Genomic DNA, 19,906 nt, shown 5'->3' with positions numbered 1-19,906 from the left:
GCATTAATGATGCCCTGCAGCTGTGCTAACTTCCTCTTAGATTTATGGGCTGATCCGTCTACTGTACTGTTGTCTGCAGTGGAACCTAGTGGGAGAGACGGGTTCTGCAGCAGAAAATAAAACGTCTTTTTTGGAATGTTTTAAGATGCCCCCCCCTGTAAATCTGTTTTCTCCCGTAGTTATACTGTGTATTTACCATGGTTTAACCCTGGCACTGAATTCAGTTTAATGCTCTTGTTTCTTTTCCGATCAGAGCACTATATGAATTTTGCACATGCAGAATATATATATATATATATATATATATATATATATATACCTATATATTAACAGCATGAAGAGCCAGCTGCTGTTTCTTGAGTCAGAAAGCGCTCACTGAAATATTCATCAAAACCAGGAGTTACTTTACAGTCGTGGGAGCTAATGCATGCGCAGATCTGCTCACTAGAACATAGAGGGGTTGGAATAAAACACCTGCCATAACAGTGTCAACGGGGTGTATGGTCACCACGGAATCATCTAAAAGGGGGCTTTGAAGTCTGCTCCCAGAATAGTCCACACTTCCCTTAATTAGGTGTAACAAAACGTGGTAAAGCACAGGCAGGCAGTAAAGCCCAGAGAGGTGTGGTAAAGCATATTAAAATTTTTTAAAAAAAAAAAAACATGGCAAACTGGGAAACTATAACTATGCAGGAAAAAAAAATACCTGCTCTCATCCCATCAGTGTCATCCGAGCGATGGAAACTGACACGCAAAAGGGAGATAGCAGCTGTATCATTATCTGCACTAACGAGTTTGAAGAACTGTGCTTGCTGGTGCAGTGTGTGCGGTTAGTTACCCCTGAGCAGCAGAATGTCCAGCAGCGGCTTCAGGAGTTTCCGTGGTGTGGCTGGTGGTTCAAGTGCACGTTACATGTGCGTGCGTGCGTGTGTGTGTGTGTGTGTGTGTGTGTGTGTGTGTGTGTGTGTGTGTGTGTGTGTGTGTGTGTGTGTGCGTGTGTGTGTGTGTGTGTGTGTGTGTGTGTGTGTGTGTGTGTGTGTGTGTGTGTGTGTGTGTGTGCGTGCGTGCGTGCGTGCGTGCGTGTGTGTGTGCATAGGGGTGGCTGAGCTGCCCGGGTCACATGACCAGTACAGGATTGCACCTGCTGTATGTGGAAACGTAGAAGGACGAGCTTGCTGCTCAACAAGGAATCCTGGAGGGACTGCAGGCAGGATTTCAACTCTGAAAAGGTTGGTAAGAACGAAAAGTTTCACATTCCTCTACAAGCTCTCTCTGTTTGTAAAAGCATGCTAAATCTGTTTCCCTATGGTTACACTACACAGTTAACATTGTTTGCCATGTTATTTTGTAATATGCTTCACCATACCAGAGCTGGGTTCCTCTTTGCTGTGTATTTATGGTGTAAGGGGATTACAGTGAAACTTGTTTCCCACAAAGTGTTTTTGACAACATTTTACAGGGAGCAGATAAGCCTGTGATGAAAATCTCAGCTTTGCAATGCCAAGCAGTTTCACAAACGGGAGGGGAGGGAGATGTTTGTGTCACCTTAAACTGATTCTTCTTTTTTCTTTGCAGAATGGAAACAGAGGGATTCTAATTCATGACTGCTTAAACCTAACATTGAGCCATCCCAGATCAGTGCTAACCAGGGCCTGTGAAACCAGCCCAGAGCGTGCACTTGTACAGGACACTGTGGCTTTCCAATTCAAAGTGTGTTGAGACCCAGTTTGAGTTTTCGTTGTGCAGTTCCCTTGCTATGCAACTGTTCCTTTAGTTTCACTTTGCTTTTGTCCTTTACCACAGTAATGCTCAGCAGGGGTTAATTGTGCACGCTGGTGCAGTGATTGGTTTGCTCTTTGTTCTTGTTAATCTGCTGTTTGTTTACAGTAAGCAGGTATTGTGTTTCAAGGCTGTGCCGTGGTGAACAGCTTCTGAGGTTCATCTCATACTGTTCAGTTTGTGAGATGGCTGGTTATCTAAGCGCAGGTACTGTACCTCAGTGTTTTTAAAGTCTGCATGCATTTTGTTTTTCAGAGCCCTGATCCCAGGCAGACCCTCCCAGCCTCTGATTAATCAATTTGACTGGGGGCTGAGATTTTGAAAACAGATCAATCATGATCCTGGCCACTGGCTTGTTCAGGTAAGTCCAAATACATTTTCTTACCCCCATCATGTTTTATGAAATTGATTCTCTAATATTGAAATTGTTATCATTTTTCTAAGTTGCCGCACGATCTTGCTTACAGGCCTGTGCTATTAAAAAATGTTCTTTTTTTTTTTGCTTCCTGATTTTGAGAAATCATGTGCTATTATGACCTTTCAACTCCGGTCGACGCCATGCGGTCACATGATTTCTTGGGATCAGGAAGCAAAAAGCAAGATGACTGTCACAAGTTACCTAAAAAGTCTACAACAGAGGGGGGTAGAGGGCAGTGACAATGTTGCTGAATTCTTTTGAAGGATGGCGCACAGAAGTGGGTTATCTCAGACTTTGAGCATTGCATCATTAATCGAGGGAGGTGGAGATGAGAGAGAGGGGGAGGGAGAGGAGCAGGGCGCTACTCGGGCATGAGGTTAATCTTTATACGAAACAAGGGTCTTAATGTGTAACATTTATGAGCTGGCTGGTGTGTGTGTCAAAGCTGAGAGGTAACTGATTTACAGACACAGCGAGAATTCCCGATATATAATGGAACTGTAAGGTCGTAAGACCTGGTAACTTCTGATTATCAGATTTACAGTTCATAGGTTCACAAGATGGCAAGTCACAAATAGATGATTACAGTTACTCTAGTCCAGTCTGCCTCATCGATTGAACTGTTTGACAAGTCGAATGAACAGTCGCTGAGCATGGAGAGGCTGGCTGGGCTGAGCGAATCTATCAGAGGTGTTGTGTTCATGTTTACATGTCCTCAATGATGGTAAAAGCTCTATAGCTGTTTGGTGTAAACAAGCCTGGCTCTTCTGAGCGATGGTTGAGACGCTCGTTTGGGGAGTGCAGGGTTGTCCTGTTAAGTAATGGTAGATCGTTTTGCTTGGGAGGAGATGGCATTACCACCGTCAAGGGACTTCTCGGCAGACAGTGATCTCACTCAAATTCAATGAAGGTTCGGGCACCCCAGTTCATCGGATATCAATCCAACTGAAAATGTTTTTCTTGGCAGATCAAGCCAGGAAACAGTAAGGCACTTATTGGATCAATACTCAGAGCTAAGAGACACTCAAATGCATGGCGTCTAATCAGAAATTAATTGGAGAACGATGAAAAGTACACTTTTAGTAAAGTCCACATGCTGTTTACTTTTAACTTTCAAATATTTGAAATACGAATCTGACCTCACCCCTGCGACCTTATCTCTGCTATCTAAGTTTTGACCAGTTATGTATCCACTACCTTATATTCACACTGATTTCAATTCGAGCATTTGGGTGTGGTGCTCTCTTTGTGTGTCTATCCCTGCAGTCTTTAAAGAAACCCCTAAGGTGATCATACCTGTTCTGAATCCTCCTGGGCTGTCTGTGTGTAGTAGGCTGCTTTCAGCTTTGCTTTCCTGCACTGCGGCACCATGCAGCATGTCAGTGCAATTCCACAGGGTGTGTGTGTGTGTGCATGAGAGAGCGAGAGAGAGAGAGAGAGGGAGGGAGGGAGAGAGAGAGAGAGAGGGAGGGAGAGGCTCTGCTCTGCTGCTATTGCACAGCACAAAGCTGTGTGGCTCTCTGCTCTTTCACAGGCCTCAGCAGTTTAGCTTGTGCTGCTGTTAATCTGTAACCTCAGTCCTGACATCAGTCACTGCCTGCTGGGAAAATGAGGCTCCGTCTTGATCACGGTGCCGCGTCGGAGGGGTCTGTTTCGCTTTGCTTCTCCAGTCGATCCAATGCAGCTCTTCACAACGGCATGGTAGGTGATGCCCATATCGCTCCTCTCCTCTTCGGCTTTGCTTCATCTTGGGAATCTCTCTCGGGTAGGAAAAAAAAAAAAGCATCTGGAACTCCTGGTCTGTGTTGGCGCCAGATTTACTAGCATTATGAAAATGCGCTATGCAAAGTATACAGGGCTGCAAGCAGTATGCTGTGAAGTAGAGAGTCCTTTCCAGATTTGAGGTCTTTGTATAAAGGATAGATTGTCAGAAACAGGGTTAAAAACTTTGCCTTTTTAAGAAATGCCAGTGCAGAAAAAGCAAACTCTGAACCAATAACTGCCCTCACAGTTCTACTGTCTAAACAAATCTGTGTGTGTGTGTGTGAGAGAGAGAGCGTACAGCCCGCTCATCGCTCTGCACTCTGACAGCGTCCTCTCTCTCTCACTGCTCATCTGGGTAAGAGGATTGTATACAGGAGGCCAGGCTGAACCACAGTGGCACAAAAAAGCGAGACAGACTCCTATCCAGAATGTAGAATCTCAGTGTGCCGAAGCATCAGGACCACTGTCTGCGCTGGGCGACATTTGTTCCCATTGCTGGTAACGGTAATGCGTATGGTTCTACTGGGGGTCTCGTTAATACACTGGTAATATATTTGTGTTCGTTATACAGCCAAATATAAACGCACAAGCAAAAGCTATTAAGATACCCAGGGCTGTATTTCTTCAGTTTAATTAATGCCTTTTTTTTTGAACACCTGTCAATTTCGCAAAAACCAAACAACTAAAGTTACACAGTTCGAGTTCTCTTGAGCGCCCTGACGCTGTTCCAGTTATTTCCCATTAAGCTGCAGCTATTATTATGGGATGCGGTGAGACTGCGGACATCTCAAGATAAGTGCCAGGCTGCCTGCAACTTCAGCCAGTATCGATTGACTGGGGGAATGCGTTCTGCTTTGCTCAGGAGATTAGACAGCTCCAGTGGCTTATTTGGTGACTGTGTGCGGCCCTTGAGTCACAGCTGCTGGGACAGAGAAACCAACGCAGAGAGCTGGGGTGGAGACACAGTACAGAGGGCCAGTCTCTTCCCTATATCGACCAACAGGGCTGGAGCGATACGCATCAGTCCCGATTCGGTATGCATCGCGACGTGCAGGCTGCAATGCAATATGCATCACTATACAGGAGAGGGCTGCTAGCGTGATGCACAATAACTGACTTTATCAGTAGCTCACCAGTAACCGGGCAACAGCAGAATTTGAACACAGATGGCAGAGTCGCTGTAGAGAGGGTCTGCCGCGGGTGCAGCAGTATTCAATGATGAGAGACAGGGTGAAGAAACGGGAATTACAGCAAAGAAGCGTTCAGGACTGGCAGCCTCATCACCCTGGTCCCAGTGCATAGTCAAAATTAAACAGCACTCATCTTTTTAATCAATAATAATAATAATAATAATAATAATAATAATATAATAATAATAATAATAATAATAATAATTGATTAAATGATTTCGTTTTAAACTAACATCATTCGCAGCTGAAACTAACCGCTCGCGTCACCTTCACTTACCTGTCACACCTCCCGTGACGGACATTCCACAGCAGCCAATCAGTTACAGACTGGGGGCTCGTTTCAACCAATCGCTGCGCTCGGATTCTAAAGGGGCGGGGAATGTTTTGGGTTTTTTTTTGTGAATGAACTGTACTGCAGCATCTAGGCGAGATAGATGGAGGGAGCTTCTGAAATTATTTGATTAATTTAAGCTAAAAAAATTATAATAATAATAAGATGTATGAATTACTGAAAAATCAGTTATTATGCAAAATCATTCCTTTGAAAGACCAGAACGCGATAGTTATTAATAACCAGTTCGTTTATTAGCTGTGTACTCGGACTGCTGCTGTGAATTGCGCTATTAAATATTTGTCAGGAACAGTTATCACTTAAAATACAATTATTTTAAATAACAGAATGGCGTTTGTCACCCTGGCAAAGAGACTCGCTTTCAACACGCAGCAGAGGATCGCGTTGCAAATGCATTTTTGGATTTTTGACCGCTGATCTATATAGCAATATCGGTTATAGATTGGATTTGAAAAAAAGAGAGGCATAACGCATCGCTTATTATTATTATTATTATTATTATTATTATTATTATTATTATTATTATTATTATTATTATAGGCACGGTCTTGTGTTTAATTGTTGCAAATGATATAAACAGCTATTTTAATTGGAAGGGGTTTATTCTTTGACGGAGATCCCACTGTTCTGCACAGAATGGTTAATATTTGAACACAGCGGTTTATTCCTGGTTGCTAACTGTCCATGTAAAGAAGGGAAATAAAATCAGTTTCCTTGGAAACCCGAGACATTGGAATATATCGAAAGCAACAGCGATCAACCACCATTTTCTTCACCGGGACCGAGGTAAGAAAATGACGTTTGGGTTATTTTTTTTTTTTTATTTTTATATTTTCCAGTCTGCCATTTTATGCCAGTCTGCTTATATTATGCAGTTATTGTAGTTTACCCTGTTCTGCCAGATTAGATAATTTAAAAGCAGACCTCTCTGTGCTTTGCAATGCTTACCTGCCCTTTGCTGTGCTTTCCCCGTGATTCATTGACCCCTCTGTGCAATGCTTTTACGATGGGAAACGTTCACACACAAGGGCACGTAAAGGACAATATTGTATTGCTGACCCATTTAAAGTGAATATATATTTTTATTATGTTGTATATGGTGTGCATATTTATAGCTTTACAATAGGTGAATTTGAACCATGTGAAATCCACAGAAACATATATTTTGCATAACTTTATTTTTTTTTAAATATATTTCTAAAATATATTGTATTTTCTTTCCATGTGGAATACCAGCTCCACTGGGGTGCAAGAAAGGTTCAGCCAGTAAATGTAAGAATTGAAATCAGCAGTGAAGTGGGATTGGTAAATGCCAGTTGTGGTCAGTTATTCACTTATCGAGGGTTAAATTCCATGGCACAACCCTTAAATCAGTAGTGCTGGGACAAGCGTGGCTCTTTCGGGTTGGAATGTTCTTCTTTCAAAATTAAATATTGAAATATCATTTCATATTGAATTAGCTGGAAAGCAAAAGTATGATTCCTACTCCAGTACATGAAAAATTACCCATCAAATTCCCAGTTCAAGACGGGACAGTAGAATGGGTGTTTTATTGTTTTTCTCTCCAGATATCACTAATGCATTGCTTTCCTATGCCCGATATATCTTTTTTTGCTATACAGTTCTGTTAAATGGACAAACACGCTCATCATTGCGGGTTGGAGAGGTAGTGCCAGCTCCTGTCCCAAATTAAACCGGTCTGCTGCTGATGGAAACGACCCAGTCTGATTTCAAACTGCTTTTGAGTCGGTCCCAGTGGCAGCATCCGTGAGCCGCGGGCCGTGTTACACAACCCACGTCAAATATATATCACACGATTATTAAAAGCATGTGATTGTTAAGACAGCAGCCGCGAGCGGAGGAACCTTCCTCTTTCAAACAGCGTCCATTGTAATAATGGTCTGAAATGCAATAAGAAGGCCTCCTGTGAAGGTAAATTCCAGCCACTGGCACGCTGTTGCTAGGCAGCATTGAAAGTGCGTGGTTTTGTTTTTTTAGTTCCCCTTTGCGGTTGGCAGCACTGCTTGGCATTGAGCACAGATTGTTCAAGCCTGCTGAATAATGCATGCCTCTTCCCTACCGGGAGACACAGTGCTGAACTGCAGTGAGTGGGAGGAGGTAAGAGGGAGGGCTCTTTCACTTTATCCCTGAGAGATAGCAGTAACTGCAGCAGTAGAAAACAAAATATTGAAGATTGGATTTTACTTTTTTTTTCTCTTGCCAAACTGAAAAGCCCAGACAGAGGCTGGGATCAAGGTGTGGTGAAAACTGGTTCTAAATCATGCCGGTTATTGTGAGCACCATGTACAGTGAGACAGACGGGCAGAAGGAGGGATAGACCACTGCCCCAGAACATCTTGCATTTCACTGTTGATATTCAGAAGCCTTGCTTAATTTTACTTGCATTTCGGGTTTTTTGTTTGACTTTAATATCCCAAGACGCTTGTTAGCGAAGCCAATAACGGCAGCGATCAGTGTCACAAAAATCAAGCTCTGTTTTCTTTCTAGTTCTTCAGAGGGCGTTTCTGCTGCTGTTGACGGTTTCCATCTCCTGTTTTTCAACCTTCAGGTCCCAGTTGATGGATTCTAACATGGACTATGAAAGGCCAAACGTTGAAACTATCAAGTGCGTGGTGGTCGGCGACAACGCCGTCGGGAAGACCCGCCTCATCTGTGCCCGGGCGTGCAATGCCACGCTGACTCAGTACCAAATGCTCGCCACGCACGTGCCCACAGTCTGGGCCATCGACCAATACCGCGTCTGCCAGGAGGTCAGTGAACCCGCCCACAACCCTCCCATTGGTTGCCTGCTTGTAGGCTTAAAAGTGTTTGTCAGGCTAGAAAATGACAAACGTTTGGACTAGAAGGTGTTTTCAGTGTCTTCAAATGTTGGAGTGGTTTGAGACTCACTACATATACCAAGAATGCATGCCAAATTGACTGATTAGCCCCTTACACCTCTGCAAGCTTAACGTCCCATTCCTGGATAATTAGCACACACTCACCTATCCTAATGGGACCATTAAGAGACCTTTCAAACTTTATCAGTCAGGGGCCAAAAAATGGTGTGTGAAGCGAATCTTCTGCCATTCCATCATTGAAAAAGACTTCTAGTTGAAACGTCCGTCATTGAAGTTTCTTTGAGGCTTTCTAAATTCAGCACTGTTGAGTTTTTCATAGTTACAGATCAGGGATTAGAAAAAGGTTATAAGCCATTAAAAAGATGTATATCTTTGAAGTCCTTACGTCTGAAAACAAATAATCAGATCCAAGTTGACAATCTTGGCTTTGGATCATCTGCATTGTGTTAGGGAGGGATTGTTCGCTACAGCGACCCCTGCTGGTGAAACGCTCATGGAATCCAGACTGGGCCTTGACTCCAACGTGATCAAATTGGGGTGACTTTCAATGACATTCAAATTGGGGATGCTGAATCATTGGTTAAAGGTGGTTTTTTTTTTTTTTTTTTTTTTTTTTGCGTTGGCCAGGTCCTGGAGCGGTCCCGTGACGTGGTTGATGAGGTCAGCGTGTCCCTGCGTCTCTGGGACACGTTCGGGGATCACCACAAGGACCGGCGCTTCGCCTACGGAAGGTACTGCTGGCTCAAATTCTCAAATTCAGTTTCGGGAAGTAAGGGATTTGTTGTCTTTTCTTGGAGTTTCGAAGCCTACTCGATCTATTACAAATGATACAGGATTAAGTGCTGGGAATTCGGAGCGTATTGAAATGGCTAAACTAAGAAATAAGTCACGTTGTTCATTTGCACTGGGAGTATTTTGGTATGAATGTTGCATTTAAGTCCAGTTTGGCTTGCACCTTTGACATTTTAATAGAAAACTCCTGTTGCTCATATTTTGCTGTGTATAAGATTTTCAACGCATGGATGGTGGAGAAAAGCCTGTCCCAGTCTAGCTTTTCATGAGACAGTCTAGATGAACGCTGTTCTGAAACTTCTGGCACCCAGAGTTAAAATAATAGTTTTTTAAACGTCTATAAAAATGAAGGGGTTGCAAGAGCTCTTGATCCTCCCATTCATCTCGCTCCGTCTCTCCCCAGGTCGGACGTTGTGGTGCTGTGTTTCTCAATCGCGAACCCCAACTCCCTGCACCACGTCAAGACCATGTGGTACCAAGAGATCAAGCACTTCTGCCCCCGAGCGCCTGTCATCCTGGTGGGCTGCCAACTGGATCTCCGCTACGCAGACCTGGAGGCCGTCAACCGGGCACGACGCCCCCTAGCCAGGTGGGCTGGTATTGCACTCAGTCGTGGGGTTTCCTGGGAGCCTCTGAAGTCGTTGTTTCATGAGAGTGGACAGATCTAATCTGATAAAAACCTCTTCCAAGTGCATTGCCCCTCAGCCAATAGAAGGTGCACCTGCAAAGGGTCACCTGAGCTAGTCGTACATGGCATTAAGCTATGACTATCACATCTTTACCACATGCCAACCCTCCACTGCACATTCCCACTCACAAAACAATGACAGCACATGCACTGCATGGAATTTGAAATGCTGTCCAGTCTTAAAACAGATTCTCGAAACTTTTGTCTACTCTTTACTGCAAAAAAGTGATGCTGGGTTGTAATATAGATTGTGTTGTGTAAATGTATTCTTATAATCAATCGGGTGTTTCGCCCCACCCCAGACCCATCAAGTCCAACGAGATCCTAGCCCCGGAGAAGGGACGAGAGGTGGCGAAGGAGCTGGGGGTGCCCTACTACGAGACCAGTGTGGTGGCGCAGTTCGGGGTGAAGGACGTTTTCGATAACGCCATCCGCGCCGCCCTCATCTCCCGCCGCCACCTGCAGTTCTGGAAGTCCCACCTGCGCAACGTACAGAGGCCCCTGCTGCAAGCCCCCTTCCTGCCGCCCAAGCCCCCTCCGCCCATGATCACGGTGCCCAAGCCTCCGTCCACCAGCGAGGAGCACCCGGCCAGGCTGCTGGAAGACCCTCTCTGCGCCGACGTCATCCTCATCCTGCAGGACCAGCAGCGCATCTTCGCTCACAAGATCTACCTCTCCACCTCCTCCTCCAAGTTCTATGACCTGTTCCTCATGGACCTGAGCCCAGGGGCCGCAGGCTCTCCCAATGGGGGGAGTCTCCAAACCCAATTTCAGAACCAGACCCTGACCGGCAGGGATCTTCTCATGAGGGCTGCCAGCTTTGATGTGTGCGAGAGCAGTGACGATGGAGACCGCTCCAACCTGAGGATTTCCACCAGCGACGGGACGCTGATAGGGGACAGCCGCGAGAGCGGCAGGAGGGGCCGGCTGCTCTCCTCCTGGAGCCGGGCCTTCGTGAGCATCCAGGAGGAACTGGTGGACGACCCGGTGACCTACAGCCCGCGTCTGATGACTGTGGTAAAGATGGACCCCTCGGTGCAGCTGGCCCCGTTCCGCGCAGTCCTGCGCTATCTGTACACGGGTCAGCTGGACGAGCACGAGAAGAGGCTGATGCACATCGCGCACATCGCCGAGCTGCTGGAGGTGTTCGACCTGCGCATGATGGTGGCCAACATCCTCAACAATGAGGGCTTCATGAACCAGGAGATCACCAAGGCCTTCCACGTGCGCCGTACCAACCGGGTCAAGGAGTGCCTGGCCAAGGGAACCTTTTCCGGTGAGGCAACGAAGCCACCCGGGAAGATATACTGCCCATCAGCACACTGGCACTGCTGCAATTCTGATGTCAAAATATGTGAATGCTACCCGCTGTGGTACAGTTTTCCCATTGTAGCTGCCCTTGGGCTACCGATCACAATTTATACAGAAGGCTTTATAGTGATGCTTACTTTGCTTAAAACAAACAAACAAAACAATCCCTAGTGTGTTTAAACTGCGATTTAGAAAGGCATTACTCTGATGGATAGATAGATGGCACGTTGCATGACATGTCTGGAGGTGGCTGTCTGGCTCCCTATAATGGCGTTATGTTTTACACGCATATCTAGAGCATTGCCTGATGCTGATTGCTGTGTATTTAAATCCTTGGTGTGGGATAGTTTGCAACTTTAGGACTGAGACAATTTAACAACTATATGAACATCATTTAGGTTTGTATTTAAAATCCTGTAATCAAAGAAACTACAAAACGACATCGCAAAAGTCTACCGGAAGCCATAATTGTAGTACAGTATTTCATGTTAGATTTCGAAATGCCACGATTTTTTAATTTTAAAGTATGTGGGAAACTACAAAGCGGTGTGCAATTGAATATTTTAACATTATTCAACAGGTTTTCATTGGACTTCACGAAGCAAGTTCGTTCTACAGGGGGGTGCAATGCTTTTGTCCACAGCGGTATAGTCTTACTCACACACACACACACTGCTGCGAAGATTTATCAAAAGGCTTCTTAAAACGGATTTTCTGATTGGTTAAAGATGCTCCTTAAAAAAGTGCAACATTTAGACGTTGAAATTAAACTCAAAGCAGCAGCCCTGGCTCTCGTTGTGAACAGCAGCACTGATGTGCTGCTCCCCTCTCCTCAGATGTGGTCTTCAAGTTGGACGACGGGACGATCCTCGCTCACAAGCCCCTCTTAATCTCCAGCTGTGATTGGATGGCTGCCATGTTCGGGGGTCCCTTTATGGAGAGCTCCACGAAGGAGGTGAGTCCCGACCCCCAAACTTTCGTTTAGCGTTTCCAGAATTTATAAAAGACTGTATGAAAAAGGAAGTGAACCAATGCATCAATAGTTATGTATTAACAGATAAATAATAACACACAGGCTTGCATTTCGATACACTGCTTAAGCCTTTTTCTATCTAAAAGATTTCAGTACAGTGTGCTATTGTGGCTGGTCCCTGACTCCATACGATAATACACCCTGTCCGAAGAAATAACACATTGTAGAAAAGATGGACGTGGAGCCCCAGGGCTATGCCACTGCTCTCAGGGTATCAATTCCTGATGCCCCCTAAAATATCTATGAGGCGACCGTCTCACTAAGGTGGGCAAGATGTCCACTGTGGTCATTTCAACGTTTTCCCCATTGTCGTTAAAGTCGTGCTGTACTCAACGTGTGTCCCCTGAGTCTGTGATAGAGGGACGGCACGGTGCTCGTGTTTGTGTTGCAGGTGCTGTTCCCCAACACCACTCGGAGCTGCATGCGGGCCGTGCTGGAGTATCTGTACACGGGGCAGTTCTGCTCGCGGCCTGACCTCGATGCCATGGAGCTCATAGTGCTGGCAAACCGCCTCTGCCTGCCGCACCTCGTCGCGCTCACAGGTACGGCGCCTTGTGATGGCGTGTGTGTGTGCTGGGCTTGTGTTGCAGAGCTCTGTGCTGTGCTGGTCTGGTGATGGTGGGTGGTGTGTGCTTGTGTTGGAGCCTCACGATGGTTTTTTTGTTGTGTTGCAGAGCTGTACACAGTGACAATACTGATGGAGTCAGCGCTGATGGGAGCTGACATCGATGGAGATGTGCTGGTGTACCTGGAGATGGCGCAGGTAGGGGGTGCTGCGTCTCGGATGGGGGGGGCGGGGATGGGGGGCTATCAGCACAGTGGGGGGAATATTAAGGGACACACATGCAGATTAGGTAGGAGTGCATCATATTTCATCCCACCATCAGGATGAGAAACTACATTGAACTGAATTCAATCACAGGGCTCCTGCTGCAGCTAGCTTTCTCAAGATGCATCAAAATGATTTGAACTGATATATGCATTGAAGCACAGCAAAATGTGCCCTGCGTATTTGCAGGGCGCACCCTAAAAATGTCCAGGCATGCTGTTTGGGGTGCATGGAACGTGCCTCGATGTGTTGCTTTGATTTATTTGCGTAAATGGCTGTCACGTGACTCGTGTGATGATCTGTTTTTTCAACAGTTGTGGTGTTTCATCCCGCCCCCTCTTTCTCTGTCTCCTCAGTTTCACTGTGCTCACCAGCTCACAGACTGGTGCCTCCATCACATCTGCACCAACTACAACAACGTCTGCCGCAAGTTTCCAAGAGAGATGAAGGCCAAGTCCTCCGGTACGTACCGCGCTTTGCACTGGAGTGGCGTGGGCTCCGATCGTGGGAAATGGCTTTCGAAGCACAAATAGAAAGGCATTGTCTGAGCTTGTGCAAAGCTGTCTGGTTGCACGATTCCGGATTTCTCACTGCCAGTTCACAGCTCTTCTCTTGCCTTTTTCTGGTTGTATTGTAAATAATGTAAGCTTGATTTGTGGTCATGCTTCCTGCTTGTTTTTGTTTTTGTTCCAGTTTTTGTTTTTCATTTTTCCACTGATGTTCAAACCAGGCTTTATTTGAACATCAAGAGAATTACATGGGATTTTTAATCTGTTTTAATTATTCTTAATAATTCCTATTTCAAGTTGGTACAACTTTTAAGCTTGTAATCTCCATCTAATAGTTGACTTATAATTGCTGAAAGACATTAGCAAAGAGATCTGTTGGTTTTAATAGATGGAAATCCTTATATAGTGGAAGAAAACTTGTACCCTAAAACCCTAAAATTCAAAATTCAGATGTATAGATATGCTATGGAAATGGCACACAGGTTACATCAAATTCTGGAACAAGCATTGAGGGCGAATATTTCATATTGCTTGGTCCAAGTATAAGGCTGGTAGCTAGCACAGGACTTGTGTGACGATCACACTGTATAAGGAGAGACCCGTCACCACTCCGACGCCCAGCCTGGTCATTTTCACAGCGTATCTGCGCCTCTGTGTCTTTCAGAGAACCAGGAGCACTTTGAGAAGCACCGCTGGCCGCCAGTCTGGTACCTGAAGGAAGATGACCATTACCAGCGAGCCCGCAGGGAGCGCGAGAAAGAGGACTACCTCTGTCAGAAACGACAGGCCAAGCGCAAGTGGCTCTTCTGGAGCTCTCCTGCCTCCCCTTCCCCCGCCTCCTCCTCCCACCACAGCTCCTCTGCCGTCGTTTGATTGGCACTCGGAAGCTCCGCCTTCTCCCGGTAGACAGTCCAAGGGGGTGGGGATGGGAGGGGAAGGGGGGTTTGTGGCTGTGGTGGTAATGATGCTTGCCGGGCCTGGGCTTTGAGATCTGTGACCTTGGCCGGTGTTTGTCACTCTTCAGAAAGAGAGTCCCTGCAGCTGGTCTGTGAACTGGGGTGACAGGAGCCCTGGTTACTGGAAAGGATTCCTTCTTCAGTTGGATTGTGGAAGTCCACACGATCCTGATAATGTACAGTGCTTTCCAAGTTGTGGAGATACTTCACAATGAAAACCCAAGCCTCCCCCCCCCCCCCCCCCCTCAGAGCATTGACCCCTTGGGGACCCCTGGGGGTTCAGGGAACCCATTTTGTAAAAAGATAGACCGGATATGGATTACATTCACCACTGGAGCATCATCCCACTGGGGCCGCCCCAGTGCTGGAGCTGTTGTTAGGTCAGCACTGCCTTGCTACTGAACATCATTTGGGAAGGAAAGCCTCCTTATCCTCTATTGATCACCGCGTGTATAATTGTTAAGCTTCCTGTCTGTGCTAGGTAGTGGATAATATATTGTGAGTATCTTTCTATAGTGTCGAGGGCTTTATTCTAACACACAGAAGTTTGATCATAAGAAAGTCTTACCAGTTGGTTTATATTATTGACCAATTTAACCATATGTAAAATGCTCATGGAAGGGCCAGTGGAAAAGTGTGAATATATCTAGACTGTACAGGGTACTGAGGTTAGTGTCCAGGTTTACAAAGCTGTGAATGTGAACAACTGTGCCACCTGAACCTAGCACAGCTGTTAGAGTTAAGGACAAGGCAGTGGGGGATTCTGAAATGAATGCGATTGAATTAAAATGCCAGACTTGTGCAGCACCTGCTATCTTTTGCAAACATTTTGAATGCAGAGTACCACGCTCAATTTGAAAGCCTTAATTAAACTGCAGCACTAAAGAAAGATAAGCTGTCTGGGGCAGTGAGCTCAGATATGATCTTAGCTGGGAGCCTGTCGCCTGCATTGTAAATTCACGGCAGTCGTGCAGCTTTCGAATCCCGGTGACATGCAGTTTGATGTCGTGAGCAGGCACGGTCGTCTGCCAAGGCAGGCTTGTAGTCGGGTCTCGTGTGGTCTGCATGTGAGTTTAGTTGTTTGGCTGGTTGTTCCCCACAGTGTGTAGCGCATCGAACACTGAAATCTTGTATTTAATGGTGGCTTCCTGCCATGTTTTTACACTTCTTGAATTGCAGTTACAGGGCACTGCGTAGCATTCAGAAAACATTACTGAACTTGGCACACAATCTAATGAGAAACAGCCGCAGAGAATTACACTCACGTTTGAGGACGTTGTTAATTTGCACGCTTTCGCATTATTCCAGAAATCATTTTCCTTTTTTTTCAACCACTGGTTCTATTTCTGATAAAAAAAAAAAAAAAAAAAAAAAAAAAAAAAACTCGTCAAAGCTGATTTTCTGAAGTGAGATTGGGGAAGCATATTAGCGTTGCACTTTATGCTGAACCCCATAGGTGCAGCACTGATATGCTTCCCCAGGCACCCTTAAGGATTTTCAGCAGCAGTTCCTTGGCTAATTTTTGGACTGGTTAATATGCATGGCAAATAAGCAGAAACTGCTCCAGATTACAGATTTAACACATGTAATAGAATATTACGCAGGTCAGAAATTCAATATTAGAAACATTTAGATTGTATAGAGTAGCCATTATTATATATATATATATATATATATTTAATTGTGATTATCAACAGAACCTTTCTGAAGTCTGTTAAGAGTGAATGTGTGCTCTACCAATATCAGTTAGGAATGTTTGCTCAGATTCAATATAGTAACTTTCATTTACTTTCAATATAGTAACCTATCAGGAGACGGACGACACTCATGCCTCTGATGCTCACTCGGACAGCGCGGTTTCCGAAAGAGCTTGTTGAATGAACCCAGTGCTGTCACTGCTGTGCTCAGAGCACAGCTCCAGCCATGGTTTTCACTAGGTCTCGCTCTGGTGATCATATCACCCCTGTTCTGGGGTCCTTACATTGGCTTCCTGTTAAGTGATTTTAAAAGCTTGCTGATTACTTTTTAAGGCCTTGAAGGGCGCGTCTCCCCCTCACACAACTGAACTTTTTGTCTGCACCCCTAGACGCAATTTGCGGTCCTCTGATGTCGGACTCTTATGTGTCCCCCACGACCAGATTCTGAACTGGGGGCGATCGGGCCTTCTGTTGTGGAACGCCCTTCCCATAGAAATGAGGGACTCTGAATCCTGGGGTGTTTTGAAATCTCGCCTTAAAACGTATTGGATTTAATGTTTGAGATTTTCTGATTGTCTGTTTTTATTTGTGATTTTATGTACAGCGCATTGTGATGAAAGATGCTTTATAAAAGTATTATTATTATTTATTATTATTATTATTATTATTATTATTATTATTATTATTATTATTATAGCTAACCAGAGTCATGCTGTACTGTACAGTGGTACTGTAAACTAACGTGCTAGTCAGATGTGTCAATCTGTCACTTACAATATTATTTTCAAAGTGTTCGAAATGGATTTTGAGTAAATATACTCACTTTTGCAAATTTCAAAAGTATAAATCTTTTTTCTTTTTTTTTTTTTGCACTGCAACTTAAATTTATTTCTTGTTTTACTTCAAGATGCACTTTTAATAAGAGCGAGGTGTGCTCTTCTGCGTTTAGTTCCAGACCTTTACTCCACAGCCTCAGTTCCCATGCTTTGAAAACGCCCTCCTCGTAGTGCAGCGCGAACTTTCTGCTTTCTTGCTTGTGTAGCTCGTGTGCTGTGTTTATACGTTTTCTTGCGTGGATCTTTGCTTCAGTGAAAGCTTGTGAGACTCCTAACTTCTAAACGTTGTCGGACTGATCGGAAAATGTATAAAGCGCTTCGCAATGGGAAAACAAACGGACAAGGTCACAGATTACCGTAACTAACTGGACACCCAAAACAGCACAAAAAACTCATGCGCTGACTTTAATAGCGCTAGATTTAGAAACACTTAACAGAAAGAAAAAAAAAATGACAAACATTTTCATGAAGAAAGTTCCTTTGTATTATAAAAAGTTTTGGGTAAAATTTATTAGAGTTTATTCCTCTCTCCCGTTCTCTGTCCAAATCCTGCTACCCCGCGATAACCCATCCAGGTGCGGTTTGGATAAACATCACCAAGGTTCCCATTCACAGCACCGCACTGCCTGGGTGACCGATTCCATTATCAGACCCAGAGAAGAGGCAGCGCGTAACATTCTTATTAAAATTCATTCAAATTAAACAAGTCACACAATGAAGAGATCACGCAGACAGCTGCAGCTAATGTATTCAGTTGGCTTTCAGAGCTTTGAGCATGACGTGTTACCTGTTTGGCAGCTCTCTCTCTCTCTCTCTCTCTCTCTCTCTCTCTTCTCAGATGCTTTCGAGGTAGGATTTTTCGCTAAACAGGGCAACTTCTGGTGCAAACCACATACCTCGTATCCAGGTATATATAACTGCAAAAAAATAAGACACTCCAAAGCTTAGGAGCTGGTTCTGTGTGTCTATGGCGAGTGTGTGTGTGTGTGTGTGTGTGTGTGTGCGTGTGTGTGTGCGTGCGTGTGTGTGTGTGTGTGTGTGTGTGTGTGTGTGTGTGTGTGTGTGTGTGTGTGTGTGTGTGTGTGTGTGTGTGTGTGTGTGTGTGTGTGCGTGTGCGTGTGCGTGTGCGTGTGCGTGTGTGTGTGCGTGTGCGTGTGTGTGTGCGTGTGTGTGTGCGTGTGCGTGTGTGCGTGTGCGTGTGCGTGTGCGTGTGCGTGTTAAAGATTCGTGTTACACCGCTCTAGTGAACACATACGCAGAGAGACGGGACACGGTTTAGCGGAACAGTCACAATACTATATGAGTTGATGATTAAATGCTTTAAAAACCCACTGTAACTAAAACACCACCAGAGGGCGCTCCAATGCACGTCTATGTAGCATCTCAATACGTGTTCCTTGTAAGATGGTTTTGCACGCTGCACAGGTTTCACTAAAAAAACAAAAACAAAAAAAAAAACTTAGCAGCCACTTTTCACAAAGCCAAACCGCTCTCAAGCAAGTAGCCAGCTGCAGCAAATTTGCAAATCATTTTTACATCTAACAACTCAGAGCGCACACAGCAATACTATCCAATGAAATGCTACTTAAAGATCGACTTTGTACCGTCTTCATGCTCGTAAGAGGTCTTGTCTCTCCTGTTTAATAGTCTCTTGCGTGTTTTCCTCCAGCGCGGTCTGCTCTTGTTTCCGCACAGATTGTTATTAACCCGGTTTGCTCGCTAGCCCAGCAAACACAGCGCCCTGACCGCTGAAGCCTGGAGCACTTGCGTTTAAAAGGGACCTGAGCAGCGATCACTAGAACGAACTAATTCCGCTTCTACATGTTTTAAATGATGTCTCAGTCATCGCTAATGCGGAATTGGGGGTTAATTCTGTAATATCTACAAAGTCGTGGAGACCACTGGCCTCAAACACCGGACCTGCATCACAAAGTCATTCTAACGCTGAACACAGTGGCTGTTGCACTTCAGACTAACCACAAGATGGCGCTGTTGCACTGCGTTTTCCATCACGTTATCCGATCATTTCATTTAACAGCAAAAGAGTGACAGACAGGCAGACAGACTATATCCGTTATAACCAATGGCAAAAGCGTATAACGAGAGTCTTACTATCTCTGTAACTGTTAACAGCATGATTAATAACATGTTTATAGAATACCTAAACTGAAGTGTTACCAATAACAGGTCACCCACACAAGCGACTGTGTGTTAATATATATACATACATATATACTGTAGCGATCCCGGATCCCGAGCACACATAGCGAGGCAATCCACACACACAGGCGGAGAACCCACCCGGGACCTCCCGCACTCCAGCACCGGTACCGCTGTACAGAAGAGCCGGCTCCTTTGCAAGGAGCGAATATCGCTTTGTATGGGATTATGTCACCTACCAGCCCTGCTGCTGCCTTCCCCCGTGCACGCCACAATATTGTGAGGTTAATCTAAAAGAAGAAGAAAAAAATAAAGATTTGAGATTATTTTTGTAATCCCCAGTGTGTTTTAAATTTGTCTATAAACCAGACACATTTTGCACAACCATTATCTGCACAGGCATCCCGTCTATCCGCTCCTTAACACACGTGTATTTTCGGGAAACGCATGAAACCGTTTCGCTACTTCGATTCCGGACACAGAACAAACAGGATGGATTCAATTACGCTTTGGCTTTCCATGTGAGAAGCACGTCCGATAAACTGTGTAGAGACCCTTTTAAACTGAGAGAAAGACCGGCCAATAACATCGCTTCAGCAAAATAATAACAAAACTGTATATACATATACATACACTGTACAGAAAAATGAAAACCGCGGTTGAAAGCTGGTTTGATTTGGGAGCCGGTCTCTGAACTCCACCGCTAAGTAATCTCTGTGTGAAACATGATG

General features: G+C 45.0%; 1 protein-coding gene across 6 annotated transcripts in view; it reads left to right on the top strand.

Moving 5' to 3' along the window:
• The window catches only part of LOC121303192 (rho-related BTB domain-containing protein 2-like), a 28,278-nt gene extending 13,543 nt beyond the window's left edge, over positions 1-14,735 (top strand). Inside the window, exons 1-12 of one of the 6 annotated variants that reach the window (XM_041233726.1) lie at positions 1,172-1,229; positions 1,576-1,710; positions 2,035-2,140; positions 8,073-8,274; positions 8,992-9,095; positions 9,560-9,745; positions 10,147-11,120; positions 11,992-12,110; positions 12,580-12,730; positions 12,863-12,951; positions 13,374-13,479; positions 14,191-14,735. In XM_041233726.1, coding sequence (XP_041089660.1) covers positions 2,115-2,140; positions 8,073-8,274; positions 8,992-9,095; positions 9,560-9,745; positions 10,147-11,120; positions 11,992-12,110; positions 12,580-12,730; positions 12,863-12,951; positions 13,374-13,479; positions 14,191-14,399 — 2,166 coding nt within the window. In that variant the 5' untranslated portion in view covers positions 1,172-1,229; positions 1,576-1,710; positions 2,035-2,114 and the 3' untranslated portion in view covers positions 14,400-14,735. Of the gene's footprint in view, positions 1-1,171; positions 1,230-1,563; positions 1,711-2,034; positions 2,141-3,671; positions 3,899-5,353; positions 6,290-6,667; positions 6,776-8,072; positions 8,275-8,991; positions 9,096-9,559; positions 9,746-10,146; positions 11,121-11,991; positions 12,111-12,579; positions 12,731-12,862; positions 12,952-13,373; positions 13,480-14,190 lie in introns of those variants that run through there. The other 5 variants (XM_041233727.1, XM_041233728.1, XM_041233729.1 and 2 more) reach the window with 5 other exon arrangements.
• Positions 14,736-19,906: the final 5,171 nt, after the last annotated feature.

The sequence above is a fragment of the Polyodon spathula genome, chromosome 31 (assembly GCF_017654505.1).
Source record: "Polyodon spathula isolate WHYD16114869_AA chromosome 31, ASM1765450v1, whole genome shotgun sequence".
NCBI classification, from domain to species: domain Eukaryota; kingdom Metazoa; phylum Chordata; class Actinopteri; order Acipenseriformes; family Polyodontidae; genus Polyodon; species Polyodon spathula.
Note: the sequence above shows the minus strand (reverse complement) of the source record. Positions and strands in the feature narration are given on the sequence as shown.